The sequence below is a fragment of the Periophthalmus magnuspinnatus genome, chromosome 17 (assembly GCF_009829125.3).
Source record: "Periophthalmus magnuspinnatus isolate fPerMag1 chromosome 17, fPerMag1.2.pri, whole genome shotgun sequence".
NCBI classification, from domain to species: Eukaryota; Metazoa; Chordata; class Actinopteri; order Gobiiformes; family Gobiidae; genus Periophthalmus; species Periophthalmus magnuspinnatus.
The window spans coordinates 16,588,112-16,604,576 of NC_047142.1; the positions used below are offsets into that span (position 1 = coordinate 16,588,112).

The following is a 16,465-nucleotide window of genomic DNA, read 5'->3' on the forward strand; positions in this document are numbered from 1 at the left end:
ATGATAAAAGTAGAAGCAGCAGTTATCTGGCCACAAATACAATCAATATAGCGTCATCAGTTACACTGAGCCTAGTTAAATTATTTTTTAAGTAAACTGTACTTTCTAGTGTAGTTTTAAGAGTATTATTGGAGTGGTACAGTGGTTTGATCAGGGATGGGATAAGACACATTTCCCACATGACAAGACACAAGACTGGGTTCTAAACACACTTTTGTCATAATTTATAATAAATAAATTGTGTTTTCCAGTTCACGGTGATGACCTTTCTTTTATTTCATTCTTTTGCTGTCACTGTGGAGTCAAAATGTAACTTACCAGTGCGTCACCACTTTTTGTTTGTCCAAGTCTATTATAAACACATAAAACAGAAAACTTAAGAAATGTCCCAGGTACCCTTCTTTTGACAACAGTTTGATACCCACCAATGGTAAAGAGGAGAATATACTGTCATTTTTTGAGCTAAAGTACAGAAAAGTGCTTGAAAACAAAAAAAAAACTTAACTCTAAATCTCTATTTTTTTTTAAATAATAAAAAAAATCATTCTTTTTCTTTGACTTTCTGCTCATCTGAGCAATAACATCTCAATGAAGACAACTCCATCTGAAAAGTTACATAATACACCTTTAACGTTAACTGTTACAATTTTGGATTTGATTGAATATTTTTCACTTTGGGAAGAGATGTAAAAAAATAGCTGTTACCATGGAAATGAGTAACTTCTGTATGAAATAGTATAAGGGTCACTTAAAAAAAATACAATATGCAGGTGCTAAGAGAATAAAAAGTAGTCAAAGTAAATACGTAATTTTATCCAGATTTAGGGGCAAGAGCAATTCACCACCACAACCACAGTGCAAAAGAATGGCCATTATTTGACTTAAAAGATCAAACAAAACGTATGTATGAGGGATGCAGAACTTTATATTTCTGTCCTTTTAAACTGAATTTCCTCATTTCCCCAGAAATGACCCCCATGTGCCCCTGTGGGCAGCTGAGCGCTCCTGGGCAGGACACCAACAGGTGTAGGAGTCTTTGAGCGAATTTCACCAAATCTATTCCCTTGACTTTGAGCAGTCTAGTCTTACACTGGAACTTCCACAGATACAGGGTGTCTGCAGACACTATATTGGGGAACAGTGAGGAGAGTATGTGGTGTCAAATTCAGGATCAGGGACTGAAACCAGCATCATCAGTGTATTAGACTAAACTGTAACCACCTGGAGGCAGAAACAGGACAGTGGTAATAGAGATCAGGCTACATTATAATGGGTGCGTAAAACCGGGGCTATAATGAGTACATCTTTGAGTGATTTTGCAAAGTGTCCATGTTCAGAACAGTAGAGAAGCTAAGCTTTTTCCAAAGAGGAGTCCAGTCACTCCACGGGGAGAAAATGTGGCCTACTTCATTCAAGAGTTTATGATTGTTGACGAGTGGAGAGGTGGCAGCTAAACTGAGGTGCAGATCTGTCTAATAACTTACAAACTTACGGGACGTGTAAAATATCAGTATTTCAGAATTTTGATATCCTTAATGGACATTTAAGCTTTTCACTCAACCAAGCATTTTACAGTCTGCGTTCACTTTGATTCGGTGTCGAGCCCCAAATCATTAAATGTCGACTTTATTTTTTGGTTAAATTACGTATTTTTTGGATGCAACTTCATTCTCGTAAAATTTTGACTTTTTCTGGCTTCAACTTGATTCTCATTAAAATATGGCTTTAATGTCAAAATGTTACGGCTTTATTCTCGTAGTGCCCGCATAATCATTTTATTTTATTTTTTTAAATTGACCCTTACACTGCGCCGTACATCTCTGTTCAGAAAGAGAGACGTTTGTGTTTAAATGCTATCGCTAATGCTAATTTTGAAGCATAATAAATATTAAAACAGAAGTAATCTACATATAAAAACAATCTGGTAGTCTTTACTTTAATTAATGTACAGTTTGTTTATTCTATATTTGAAGCTTGTAATAAAAGTAAGCATTAGTGAGTTATGTTGAGTGTTGCTGTGCACAGAGCCTGTTGCATTCATTTTAAAATCACTACATCTTTGTATTTTGTACTTACCTGTGTCTGTTGTGGGAGGAGGAGGTATCACCGTCTCCAGCAGTAGGCGCATGGATTTGGTGATCATGCGTCCCACAGACCAGGCAATGTAAAAAAACATTATACCAAGCACACGGACAGAAGGCAGCACACAACGGTCAACAGTTTGTAGATTCACGCAACAAAAAACAAAATGGAGTCGTTAAGAGTGACGTCACACACCCACATGTTCTAAAGCCACATTCAGACACAGGCTCCACAAAACTTCAAAAAATACCTGAGAACACGTGGGCTACTCCCCAACACCATTTAAACAAGCACTTGCACTTCTACATTTCTCCAGCAGATGTCGCTCTAATACAATTTCCCATAATAAAGAGACACACACAAGAAGCATTATTTAATATTTTAGAACATTTATATAATATCTTTTTTCTTTACAATGGAATAAATCTGTCATACGCTGATGACCCAAAACACAATAATACAGTTTAACCCATCAAACATATGATTGTCACTTACCGAAAATATCACTAAAGAAAAAAACAAAAAAACATGAATAAATAATCTCCAGATATATGTACAATATGCACAGCAGAGGGCGTGGGAGTGCAAATCAGGCTTTGGATCCCCGTGAGAGAAGCAGAGGTTGACTGAGTGCCAAAGATCTACATTTACATTTAATCACAATTAAGCTGCACTGTGGAACATGGCCTGCAGGAATAAGCAGAATATGCAAAAAATAAAATAACTACATGAGATAAAGGCTTTACATTCAGAATATGATCTTGATTTGAGTTTTCACAATTTCAATTCAAATCTGACGCTTGATTGTCTCCATGGTGATGTCATTGCGTTGCCTGGAATGTTCCACAATAGGGCATTAAAGTGGAGCTTGGCACTTTTTAGACATGCTACTAAACTGTGTATATGATGGTAATAGCATCATCTACGGTTCCTAGTGATTTTTTGGCATCTTTAGTGCAAACTAGGTCAATTTGCAGCTTTCTGGTCCAAAACGCCTAAATTTAAATGACCTTTAGTGGCCACTGCAATTTCAAGTAGTTGGTGACATCACAAAAGACTGCCCTGATTACTGTCAGGAGTTTCTAATTACAAACACCTGGTTTTAGGGGTGGAGTTTTAAATGTGGATACCTGTTAGACCAATCACACTGTTGTTTATGCCTCTAAACCCCGCCCCTCCTCCCCCTCTCGCTCATGTTTAGTCTTCGAGGTGCTGTCCAGTTTAGCTGCTCTATTTGAAATGTGGTTGTGGGTGGAGTTTAGTTGCAGTTTAAATTTGCATATCTCAGTGGAGACAAGCAAGCGATGCCACCAGGTCACCTTACAGGTCAGATCTGTGGAGAGGCGACCCCACTCACAGAACAAATACAAAAATAAAAACACTTGTAGCTGAATAAAAGCCATACTAACAAGTAAAATTCCAGGCAAAGCAATAACATCTCAATGGAAACAAGAGGATTAGAAGTATTGAACCCTCCACCGGGAAAGTAACATAATGCACCTTTAGGTCAATCACTCAATCCCACACTATATTAACACTTAAGCGAGATGGGTGAAGTGTCTTGCCAAAGGACACAACGACACTATGCACTGGTCAGAGTTCAAACCCTGAACCATTTAATTGTACCAACATTTATGCACTTATTTGTTTTTATATAATTTTTCAGGCTTACAAGATATTTCTACCGATTTCAACCAAAACTTCTCTCATTAAGTAAGTAAAAGATTCCTAATTGCATTGATAATACACACAACCAGTCAAGTTTGGACACATGTTCTCATTGAATGTTGTTTTTCTTCTTTATGTTTACTGTTTTCCACATTTTATATGCACACAGAGGACATCAAATATATGACACAAGGATTATGTAGTGAAGAAAAAACTATTGGGTTTTTGTTTTTTTTGTTTTTTTTATATATTCAATTGCTCAAAGTAGCCAATCTTTGCTTTGTTGACAGTGCTGCAAACTCTTGGTCTTCTCTCAGTGAAATCTCATTGAAGTCTCAGCTGTGTAAAGCAGTAATCAAAAAAAATAAATAAATAAATAAATAAATCAAAAATAAAGTGCTGAGCTATTTTGAGTTTATTTTTTGTTTACTACAGTCCATATGTGTCCATAGTTTAGATGCCTTCAGTGAGAATCTATAATGTAAATAATCATGGAAGTAGAGAAAAATAAATGGAAAAGTGTGTCCAAACTTCTGAGTGGTAGTGTAGTGTACTGTGTTGGCAGAAATGACTTTAGTATAAAAAATATCATAGAAAAAAATCTAAATTGTCTAGCAACCAAAAGATGTCTAAATTGAAACCAAACGTAACTGGGCAACTCAAATCAAAATGTATATTCTAAATTAAAGTTTTGACTCATGTAGGTTTTTCTTTTTGCACTGTAGACAGGATACATTTGTACAGCAGGCGCTTTCATAGAAATAGTTGCACAGTAAGAAGTAGTAATAACATAATTACAGTGTGTTAGCAAATGACAACTATCACTATTAAAAGTCCTATATCAGGCAAAATGGACTCTTGTGAACTTAAGCCGTGTTAGAATATTGTTATCTCTACAAAAACAGACCTGGAGTTGTGTTTTGTTTCATTCACAAATGTATGAGTGACCCTGGATTATTATTATTATTATTATCATCAGGTTCTTCCACCTTCCAACATCAGGGTATTTTAGAATCAATTTAAAGTGCATACGACAGGTTAGAGTACTTTTTCACAAAAACATAGTTAATATTATAATATATCTTACAAGATCTTACTAAAAATCTCACCTTTTGTTCATTTTAAAATTTTGATCAAGTTTATAATTTTCTGTTCTGTTACCTAGCAACCATACAGTACAAGGGGCAAAACTAGGACTGTCAAGATAATTATTATATCCACTTATTGTTCTATAAATGAAAGCTGGAATAATAGATTTTGGGGGTTAATATTTATCGCATGCATGATTTCTTTGAAAAGTGGGAGATTTTAGCCATTTTTATGCAAGATTTGAGCTGATTAAATAACTTCTATGGCTGTTGGATCATTCTCTTATACTGTTTTTTGTTGCAGCTCATGTCGTTTGAGTGATACTGTCATATTTAAAACGGGGTTCACTGGGGGTTTCTTGCTTTGCGTCAGTGGCATAAAGTACTTTCAATATTATCGTTTATCGCGATATTTCCCTGTAGTGATATATCATGTGTCAAAATTTTTATCGTGACCTGGGCAAAGCTTGTCTAAATTACACAAGTTATGATCAGGGGAATAAAAACAGATGACAAGACCTTTATTTTGTTAAACTTACTGGGAAAAAAAACCCTTCCTTGTGCAATTGTCCCTGCATTTTAGATAGAATTTTCAGTGTTGATGACGTAGGTAGAGGTATTTGAGTTTAAAACGCACCACTACTTGCTGTATTTTTGCACTTTTCCGCAAACTTCCACTAAACTGATATAAAACTACGACAAATATTTACTGCAGATACTGTCCCATCAAACAGAATTAGAAAAACATGAAAAACTGTCATATGTACTTTCAATAAAATGGATACATTGCTAAATCTTGCAATTTCAAGATATATTTGAATAAACTCACAGTATTTTGCTTTTATATAGATCTGATAATGTTTTGTATAAATACTTTAATTGGCATTCATAGATCAACTATGCTGCACCAGTTTTTACAATTCAAATACATGTAAATATACTCTATTTTGGTCCTCTTCAATAAATACTAAACTATGAATAAGTACTACATTTGTACATGTTTTAATAATGATCCCTGGAAATAAAATACATAAAATAGACAATGCATTTCATTTGCATTCATGACTTATTTATACAAAGTTAGTTATATTTTACATTTCAGAATACATAGATCTCATTGCAGGGGTTTTAATCTAGCTGCTTAAAAGAAGAAAGAAGCGTCTGGGGAGGGAGAGGTCTATAAGGGCCTAAAGATGATTTTACTTATTCAAATTATAGACTAAATCATTCATAATTACTTTATGTTGTATTTTCTATGTTTTAACCATGTTTCGTATGGCTTCCTTGCAAACCAATGTCTTACTGATACAGTTAGACAGACCTGGAGTTGTGTTTTGTTTCATTCACACATGGTTAACACACAAACCCTGCATATTTAGTCCTTCTCTCAAACAGAAAACGCTCTGTCCCACCTTGTGATGTCACGTTGTAATACAGGAAGTCCTCCACTATTTTTTTAAACTGTTTACACCTTAACGTGAATCATTTGGATAATTTCAGCCAAGGAATTTCTAAACAAAAGGCAGCTGTTAACTTAAAAACTACCACTTCATGACATCACGAGGTGGAACAGAGCATTTTGAGTTTTGGGGATATAGACAGCCCGATAGTCCAGGATTACTCAAACACGTGTGAATGAAAGATAACACAAGCCCGGGTATGTTTTTGACGCGATAACAACATTCTAACATGGCTTAAAGCTCACCAGAGTCAATTTTGCGTACCTTTTTTCAACTTAAATTTGCTAAGACACTGTAAATATTCATTACAAACTTATTTCTAAAGCGTTACCAAAAGCTAGTCCAGAGTAGATCAAGGCAACAACCACAGGACTGTATTGGACAAACAGAAAGCGAGGGATCCGCGACAGAGGAAACTTCCTGCGTGAAAATAAAACGTCTTCTTTGCTCTGGCCTGTGTCAATAAGGGCTGTATGAAACTCTGTACACGTCTGCCATGTCCAGTGCAGTCCAGGAGGGGGCAGTAGGGAGCAGGAGCCGGTTTCCGACTGTGTACAGGAAGTGCCAGTCTCCAGTTTAAGTCAATGGGGAAATGTGGCTGGCCAAAAGTTATCCAGAGTTCAAGTACTCCAACGCCACTTCATAGCAGAACTTGTACTGGTCCTAAACAAGGAAAGAGAGAGTCAATGATGGAAAAGTTAATGTACAGCAAGAAAAAAAAATTGATGAATGCAAACGACGTCCTTAATGTTCTCAGAAAGTATAGACGCTGGTGTTTCTTGGCACACACACTTATCCACTTGAACCCTTAAATATTTATGTCATATGCAAAAAAAAAAAAAAAATAATAATAATAATAATAAAAGAAAAGAAGAAACAAATAAAGCATATTATATATATATATATATATATATATATATATATATATATATATATATATATATATATATATATATATATATATATATATATATATATATATATATATATATAAATTATGTTCCAATCACAAACCTTACTGTGATATTGTGGGGAGGCGTTATATTATTATGCTGATTTTTTTCATTCATATTTGACAGAAAAGAATTTACAAAAAAACACTGAAACATACAAAGGCAACACTTAACATCAAACACTACCTGGAAATTAACAAACATCACACTGACATATTATGCCGCTTTTAATTCAAAAATTCTTTTATTATTGTCATATTGCAAATGGTTAAAATTCAAAAAATATTTTATAATGCTTAAAAACTCCAAAAATAGAGTTGAGACATTTTGTTCTTTGTAAACCACATTAGAGGCAAGCAAGCAGTGGATCTTAATTAACATGTTTTATACGGATATATTACAGACCTGGAGGTGTGTTTTGTTTCAGTCACACATGTTTAACACACAAATCCTGCATTAAAAAAAAATGAAGTGTTGCATGTGAACATGTATAGTTCAAAATTTTAGGTCTTTGGAGAGGGCTTCTTTCTAACTTGAAAATAATTAAGTAGTTGTCTGTAGGGTAAAATATCAACAATGCGTATTAAAAAACCCCCAAAACAAACAATTAGACCACAAAAAGTCTGTCAAAAAGTTAAAAAGCCTTTATGGCATCTTGGCTAATAGGAATAACAACAACATGTTTCGGCCAACATAGCTTTCATCAAGGCCCAAGAACAAAAAAGAAGTTCTTCTCTCAAACAGAAAACACATTTGTATAATTTAAGCCCTGGAACTGACCATCTTGACTGAACAAAGCTAAAGAGAGGTGTTAAGTTGAAGATTATCACTACTTGAATTTTGGCTTTGGATATGTAGACATCCTAATAATGCACGTTTATTTAAACATGTGTGAATGAAACAAAACACAACTTTGGATATGTTTTAGATGAAGTAACAGCATTCTAACATGGCTTAAAGCTCACAAGAGAAAGTTTAGCTTAATATAGGACCTTTAAAAGCATATACAAGTCAATTATGCATAACTATCAGGCCATTTAAAATGCTTTGTTTCCTCTGCACAAAAGTATAAATTACGGAGGAGGAGAGATTGACTGTTTTTACAAAGACGAAGTATTTCATGTTTGGATGTCCTTCATTTAAGTTGAGCTCTTTTGGAAAAGTGCAGCAGACGATGTTTGCAAATCTTGGCACAGTGTTTCGTTTGGCGCCGGCTCCAAATGTTCATTGATTTTGTGATAAAAACTAATGAAGACTTTTAAAACGTATCACTACATCTTTGACGCCTTGTAAAGCTGCGAGGGTCAGGAACATTCAACAAATCACCCAATTCACTTTACATCAGGAAACATTAACAGATGACAAGGAGAAAACTAAGTAAAACGTGTATGTCATCTTTATCATAAAACCTATGCAAAAATGTACTTGTGATTTAGAGTCTGTGTGGTTTGACAGACTGCACTAAGGCACATGTAACTTTTCTGCTAGAGGTTCTGCCACCTGCTTGTCTCCAGGGAGATGCTGTTGCTTTTGCCTGTTCCAGAGACATTACCGCGCATGTGACGCTACGAAGCTGAGTCAGATCTGTGGAGAGGCGACCCTTCTTACAATAACAATTCACGTTTTTTCAAAGCATTTTTTGGGGTTGTGATATCGGCCTTAAAGTGCTGATTATCAAAAATGTTAAACGATATAAAAGACGACCGTATGCATTTATTTATTGATACTTTGCAGTGACATCACGCTGGGGGATCTAAATGTATGTCTATGGCAGAATGTTCAGGAGTTACTTTGTTGACACTATGCACACATTAGCAAACACAACCTGATAAGTTTTAAGTTCAAGTCAATAAAAAGATACTAAATGGATTTAATCAACACATTTTCAGGAGCCTGTGATAAATAGGATGGTCCATGGTCCTGTTTGGGTGTTTGACCATCAACAAAGAGGTGAGAGTGACTAACTGAAAAAGTGTTGGCTAATGCTAGCTAGCTTGTGACTGTAATTTTATGTGTGAGAGACTTGCTTAACTGTCCAAAATCACGTCACCTGTTGTAATTCCAATTAAGTCAACTCTTTCTGGTCAGATTGTATTGAAAAAGCTCCAATTAAAGTCTATCTTGAGTAACAGAGCTTCAGACAGAGCAATGCCTACAGTTAGCTCCACACCCGCAGGGAATGTAGATGACATTAGCTGCAACGTATCAAATGTACATAAAGATAAACCATGTTATATTAGGCCTGTATATGTTAAATGTTATAATATCACATGTGCTTTAGTCTCACCAGGAGGTCGACCATGTTGGGCTTGTTGTTCCTCAGAGTCTTGACTGCATGGAACACATCCACAGAGCGCTGGTGCTGTAACATCTCACACACGATACTGATGGCACAGAACGTCCCACTGCGACCTCCTCCATTTCTGCACAAGAACAAGAGATTTGGTGTTTAAATTGTGTTAACTACTACAACTATAGTACTATAGGCCCATATAGTTTGAAAGTACAAAACTTTTAAAACAGTTGACAAGTTTGCTGGGGTAAGATAATTATGAAAAGCTCAATACAACTTATTATAGAGATTTGATATTTTTATTTGATATACAGATTTGATATAAGAAATCCGATTATGTGTGAGTGGGTAAAAATATATTCTAATGTTATAATCTTCATCCCCTGTTTATACAAAAAGGGAACATACAAGTTAAAATGATTAACTAATAACTACATTAAGAGTATTTGAGGTTTGAATAGTGTAAAAATGACACATAAAAAACAGTAAATAAGAAAAAAAAAGTGTATTCTATACCTTGGATGGATCAGTACTGCTCAAATCAAGAGCAAGCATTTTAAAGGGCCTAAATTACACTTCTTTCTGATCTATGTTATAATGTTGTTTCCTCATCAAAAACATTCCTGCAGTTTAACACAGAAATTCTGCAGTTCTTCTCCCAAACAGAAAATACTCTGTTCCACTTTGTGACATCATGCGGTGATGCAGGAAGTGCGTGACTGTGTTTTTAAACTCCATACATCTTCACTTGAATCATTTGGATAATTACGGCTCTGGAATTGCCGATTTCTACTGAAAAAAAAAAAGTTAAGTTCAAAAGTACCACTGCATGACATCACAAAGTGGAACAGTACATTTTGAGCTTTGGAGATGTAGACAGACTAATAATGCAGGATTACTCAAGCATGTGTGAATGAAACAAAACACAACTCCAGGGATGGTTTTGATGAGGTAAAAACATTCTAACATGGCTTAAAGTTCACAAGAGCGTATGTTGTGTATTAAGTAAATGAGCACTTGTAAGGTTAAGATATTACAATAACCAGAATGTCCAAACCACCTTCTCTAACAGTCTAACTTGTATCGTGTGGAGTTGCAGTGAATGGCCTGTAGATGGAGCCAGTGCAATACTCACAGACAGTGGACCACGGTGCGCCCCTCTCCTCCGTCGTACTCGTCCTGCCACTTGTCCACCTGTCTGATGAGTTTGAGGAAGGAGCGCTTGGACATGGGTGTGTCCCTGTACATGGGCCAACCCAAGAACTGGAACTGCTGCACCATCCTGTACCCGTCCTGAGGCTGAGACGGGGCAAGAGACGGGGGCAAAGGGACAGGGGCGAAAGACGGGGGCAAGGGACGGGGGCAAGAGACAGGGATGAAAGACGGAGGTGAGAGACAGAGGCAAGAGACGGGTGAAAGACAGAGGCGAGAGACAGAGGTAAAAGACAGGAGTGAAAGACAGAGGCAAGAGACAGAGGCAAGAGACAGAGGCAAGAGACAAGGGTGAAAGACAGGGGCAAGAAACAGGAGCAAGAGACAGGGACGAGGGACAGGGGCAAGAGACAGGGGTGAAAGACACAGGCAAGAGACAGGGGTGAAAGACAGAGGGAAGAGACAGGGGCAAGAAACGGGCAAGAAACAGGGGCAAGAGACAGGGGCAAGAGACAGGAGCAAGAGACAGGGGTGAAAAGCAGGCAAGAGAAGGGGTGAAAGACAAAAGCAAGAGACAGAGGCAAGAGACAGGTGTAAGAGAAAGGGGTAGGAGACAGAGGCGAGAGACAGGAGCAAGAGACACAGGCAAGAGACAGGCATAAGAAAGAGAAAGTGATGTAAGAGAGGGGCAAAAGACACGGGCAAGAAACATGGGTAAGAAACAGGGGCGAGAGACAGAGGTAAGAGACAGGGGCAAGAGATTAAGTAGGTGGTGGCATCTACATGATGCCAAAATACAGTTGTTGTACTGATAAAGTTAGTATTTTGAGTATCTATGGGAGGTGTACAACATATATTTTTAAATTATAACCTAATTTAAAGATTTTGTCTTTTCTCCAGAGACCTAAAGTATGAGATCTGCTTCAAAAATAAGTGTCATAATCACTTTGTATATTCAGTCAAACTAAACTGGGATGAACTGAATTTTAAGAGGGGATTTTTAATATTTAACATTCAACATCTGTCGGCTGAATAATTGTCCCTGTTACTGTACTAATCCACAGAAGTGTGTAGTTTCAATGTTTTAATACCCCATTGTGAAATTATTCAAGTTAGTTTGAGCGACTTTGTGGTAATCGTACACTTGGTAGAAGAAGTAATCAAGGTTGTAATCTAGTAAGGATTTTTGAGTTCAACTCAAGTCCTCAGGTATGTCCGAGTACAAGTCTGAGTCATTAAAATAGGGTTAAGGGAATGAACCATTAAAGTGCATTTAATGTCAAAATGAGGCTGTGAACCAGGAAGTAGCAGTAGGATAGAGTAACTATAAGATGTTGTGATGTCTTCTGAAACACAGCAATCTTCTGTAATCTAGAAGAGTCCTGCAGGTGTAACAGTTGTTAGTGGGCATAGCTCCTGCACCTGCCGAGCTCAGACTTGTTAAGCTGTTTCTCCACCTCCCATGGTCTGTATGTTTAGGTGTTGATTGGAGGAGCAGTGGACTTTTCAACGTTTTATAACTCAAAGTGAGATTATGTCCTAGTTTTGCTATAGGGGTGTTTTGAAAAGTAACATGTTTGATCAAGAAACCACAAACCAGTGGTTTGATAACCACTAGTTTTGTCTGTAGTGGTAGTGGTGGTAGTAATAGTGGTAGTGGTGGTGGTGGTGGTAGTAGTGGTAGTACTTGTACTGAATGGCCTTCATTTACAAACACTGCGGTGGAAGAGTGTATATTTGAGCAAAGGACATGTGGTGTTTAAGCTGCGAATGAATACCAGCATCATTTGAATGAAACGTCCCAAAAATTCAGGGGACCCTTAGTGTTTACAGCATAAAAATGCTGTTTATCTTAAAATAAATCTTAACCCAAATATTCTATGTTTGTCATTTCATAATTTATAAAGATTTTATGGCAATTCATTGAATTAATTGAACTTCTAAGTCACATGTGATACATGTGACAAATGTGCTACAGTCGCACTTGATCCAAACCCAGAGTCTGAACCAGCAGGTGATCAGGTCTGGCACTGAGGAGTTGGAGCGGGGAGTGGTGTTAGGTGCCCCTTTGGGAAGAACCAAGTGCAGAGAGGACGAGCTGTTGAGAACGACATAACAAACTAAACCAGATTTGTGCTTCAGTCTCGATGCTTTGCTCACCTCAGAACCAGCCCTTGGGCTCAGAGAACAGGACAGTCAATCTGCTGAACCCACCCAGACCTACCTACTGTACAATGGGCAATATGTTTCATGCACTTAAAGTAGTTTTCATGTGCACTTTGCCATTTGCTTATATGTGTGTATATGGCTACCTCCAGACCTGCTGTACAATCTCAGCATCAATTTTATTTCAACCACCTCGTTTTGGTCATAAACCAGATATGGAAGTTTCATAAATGACCTGGCCAATGTCCATACCATCACATGATATAACACAGTGTTGTAATAGTGGTAGTAGTACTAATAGCTGAGTCCCCGTCCGTACCCTGGCAGCGTTGTAGATCCTGAATATTCTGCTGATGATGTCCTCCTCCAAGTCTGCAGAGACAAACTCCACCTGGATGGGCCCGTGGCGGTGCACCCCGTTCTCCGGCCAGTACTGAGGACACAGCTACAACCACACGAGACAACAGACGTGTGATTAAGCACAAGGACGGGATGAAATTCATTAATCATGCATGAAATTACAACAAAAACATTGGAATCATTAGTTTGATGAGAAGGAGACTGATTTTTTAAAGTTTCAATTTAATAAACAGAGGGGGAACACCAGTCAAAAATGACACGCAAATTACTTCAAAACACAAGTAAGAAGTTGTCATCCCAGTTATTACTCAAATTACATAAAAAAAATACTAAGATAGATATTTTTACATGTCAAGACATACAGTGTTGTGCTGTATTGATTCGCATCTGATTTTTGATGCTTTTAACAACCCTAAACTGTAATCCCTTTTTTTAAAACAGTAACAGCGCAGAGTACATACAATTCCTTTACGTAGATCATTGAAAAGCGGTGCGTTCTTTTGTATCACTTTAAATGATTTTGATGGGAAGACAAAAGCAGAGCTAGAGTTGGTGATAGACCAGAGTCGTACACAGATGTGCTCTCAGCGGGGGCCGCCCTGTGTAATCAATGAGCACTGAGCTGAACCAGATTATTAAAGCCTCTGACTGCGCATGAGGCCGACTATGTGCATCATAATGGGATGTATTGAATAAATAACCATGTAATGAAATAATAAGCAGTCGAGGTACTTAAAAGTTAGGCAGTGAAAAGTTTGACACTGTATTTGGCCCATTCTAGTGGCAGAGGCTTTTTATCTTTATAGGTCCTACAACTGTTTCCACATGGTTCTCACCCAGCCACATCTTTGGATAAAAATAGCTTGTCAGTTTATTTATTTATCTTTATTTATACCCAATGAGAGCACTTAGACTCTCTTTTTCATGGGCGCCCTGTTCAAAATACAGTCCACACCAAACATTAAAACATTAAAAACAGGTGCAGGTGTGTTTGCAAAAGTTCATTACCAGATAATTAAATTGCAATTGTGGCACCAAAGTATCCAATTTTGCTTTTCTTTATAATATGTTCCCTAATAAATTTCATGCAGTGCTGTTTTCTTCTAATAGACAGCAAAGGCTAACCCACTTTTCTTTGTTGATTGCTTATGGTTTTCATCCAACTTTCCTTGTAAAATGTGCAGGCTATAGAGCATTCCAGTAACTGTAAACAAAACGCCTAGTTGGTACCCTTCCATACGTTAGCTTCTATGCAATTGCAATGGGAGAGTTAGCGTTAACCTCCAAACATCACTAACTATGAAAACATCAAATGAGTAACTTGATGAAAATGAGTATATATGCTAACGACCACATGAAAAAGACAAAAAAATAATCATTCTTGTATCGAACCTTATGCTGGACAAATTTACAGAAAAAAATATATAGTAGAACCACAAGTCCTGCAAACAAATGTGAACTTTAGAAACTGGAGCTGGCTGTTAGATATTGACTAGTATTATTGTTGCCAAATGTAACAAACAATTAAACAGCAACTTTTTGTCTGTGCCGTCTACAAATGTCAAAATTCATGTTTTTATTTTGTTGTCCTATTAAAATTAATGGGTCTCCTGCAAGGGTCTGAAGCATTCAGTCAAACGAGCTGTCTAATAGGTCTACAGACTACACAATATTTAGAATAGTGCAAGTTTTGGGGTTTACCAACAATAATAATACAAATAGCTTCATCTAGAATAAAAATATGCATACGTTATTTCACTACTTGCATCTTAAAAACTAATTACAAAACATAGGGGTAATTTATCCAAGACTGTATTCAAGAGTGTAATACAATACTAGCATTGATAAAGAAAAGAAAAATACATCTATAAGCACAACTAATACTCAAGTAAATGTACACAGCAAACAATAGTACGATCACAATTATCTACCTACTCATGTGTATTTGTCATATAGACTAATATATTTATTTTATCTGTAAATATGCGCTTGTGATGCCGCATCTTAATTCCTCAAGCACGTAGCTCTGTAAACAGTGAGCTAATCCCAGTGAAAGTAGTCAGATGGCGCTGTGGTGGACAGCTGTGCTCAGTCCATATGATTCACACACGGAGCCGTGCCCCCTACGGGACTTAGAGGGAACTGTAAATCGCCTGGTCCCCTCCGGTATGTAGGAGAAGAGTTGACTGGATAATAACTATGATGAGAATTTGAATGGAGGACTACATGTAAATACTGTTACTTGAGAAACTCGTCAATACACTTTTGGAGGCTGGAGATTTGTGGTGATCCCAGGAATGAAATCTTAGATGAAAATGGATTATGTTATATTTTTATTGATGTGATTGGTACCTTATCTTAAAGAGGGGGTATTACACAGCATTTTTACATATGAAAGTGCAAGGGAGAGTGACTGAGGAAGTCAGGTGGAGTGTGTTTACAGACTACTGCAGTTTACAGCTTCAGTGAAGATTTAAAATGTCCCAAACACACATGAGCATCCTCTGTCACCTTCAGTGTTATTGTATTTATCACGCACGCTTTCTGCGTGTAGTGCACAAGCGATAAATAGTGAAGGGGCGCATATGAGTGCGCTCTGGTCATGGGGCTGATGAGTCCAGCATGGTGACCAGGTGCAGAGCTGTAACAGTGGCCCATATGGACAGCACTGGGGCTGGGACAGAGTGAGGCTGTCACTGCAGCCTATAAAGTCTGTTAGACCACATAGACTACCTGCTCTATAAAAGTCCTCATAAATGTTATTGTATCACATAGTGATATTTTTTATAAGTCATTGAAGAAAACAGTTACAATCAGCAGGAATTAGAATTGTGTTACATCAGAGTAATAATATTCTACAACAGCAGAATTTTAGTTCTTGTGAGTGCTCCTGTTCGTAGGATTTGTTTTTCCAACATTTTCAGTTAAGAAAACAAAAATGTTCATAAGAAGGCCTCAAGTACAAATGTGTTTGTAAGAACGCTTCATGAATGAGGCACATTAGTATTATTCATTGCTGTCAAGTTACTATGTCAAATTTTTTACACAAATTATCCTTAAATGTTATCTTGCTTCTTTGCGTCTTTGTAAGAGTCAAAACCAGACAAATTCGACAGATGTGGAGTTGGCTGGTGTACCTCCCATTGCACCTGTGTGTCTATACTCTCTACAGTCAGAATAATGAATGAAAGGACTATTCTATCCCTCCATCTCTCCATCTCTCCATCCAGACAGATAGACAGA

The 16,465-nt window shown here is 37.1% G+C and overlaps 1 protein-coding gene across 3 annotated transcripts in view; it reads right to left on the reverse strand.

Annotated features, from left to right (window-relative positions):
* Positions 1-2,490: 2,490 nt before the first annotated feature.
* ptprma (protein tyrosine phosphatase receptor type Ma) overlaps positions 2,491-16,465 on the reverse strand; it is a 337,914-nt gene continuing 323,939 nt past the window's right edge. For 2 of the 3 annotated variants that reach the window (XM_055228668.1, XM_055228667.1), the window contains 4 exons: positions 13,182-13,307; positions 10,680-10,843; positions 9,539-9,674; positions 6,589-6,961 (listed from right to left, as the gene is read on the reverse strand). In XM_055228668.1, the coding sequence (XP_055084643.1) occupies positions 6,908-6,961; positions 9,539-9,674; positions 10,680-10,843; positions 13,182-13,307 (480 nt within the window). In that variant the 3' untranslated portion in view covers positions 6,589-6,907. Of the gene's footprint in view, positions 6,962-9,538; positions 9,675-10,679; positions 10,844-13,181; positions 13,308-16,465 lie in introns of all 3 variants that reach the window. The other variant, XM_055228666.1, reaches the window with a different exon arrangement.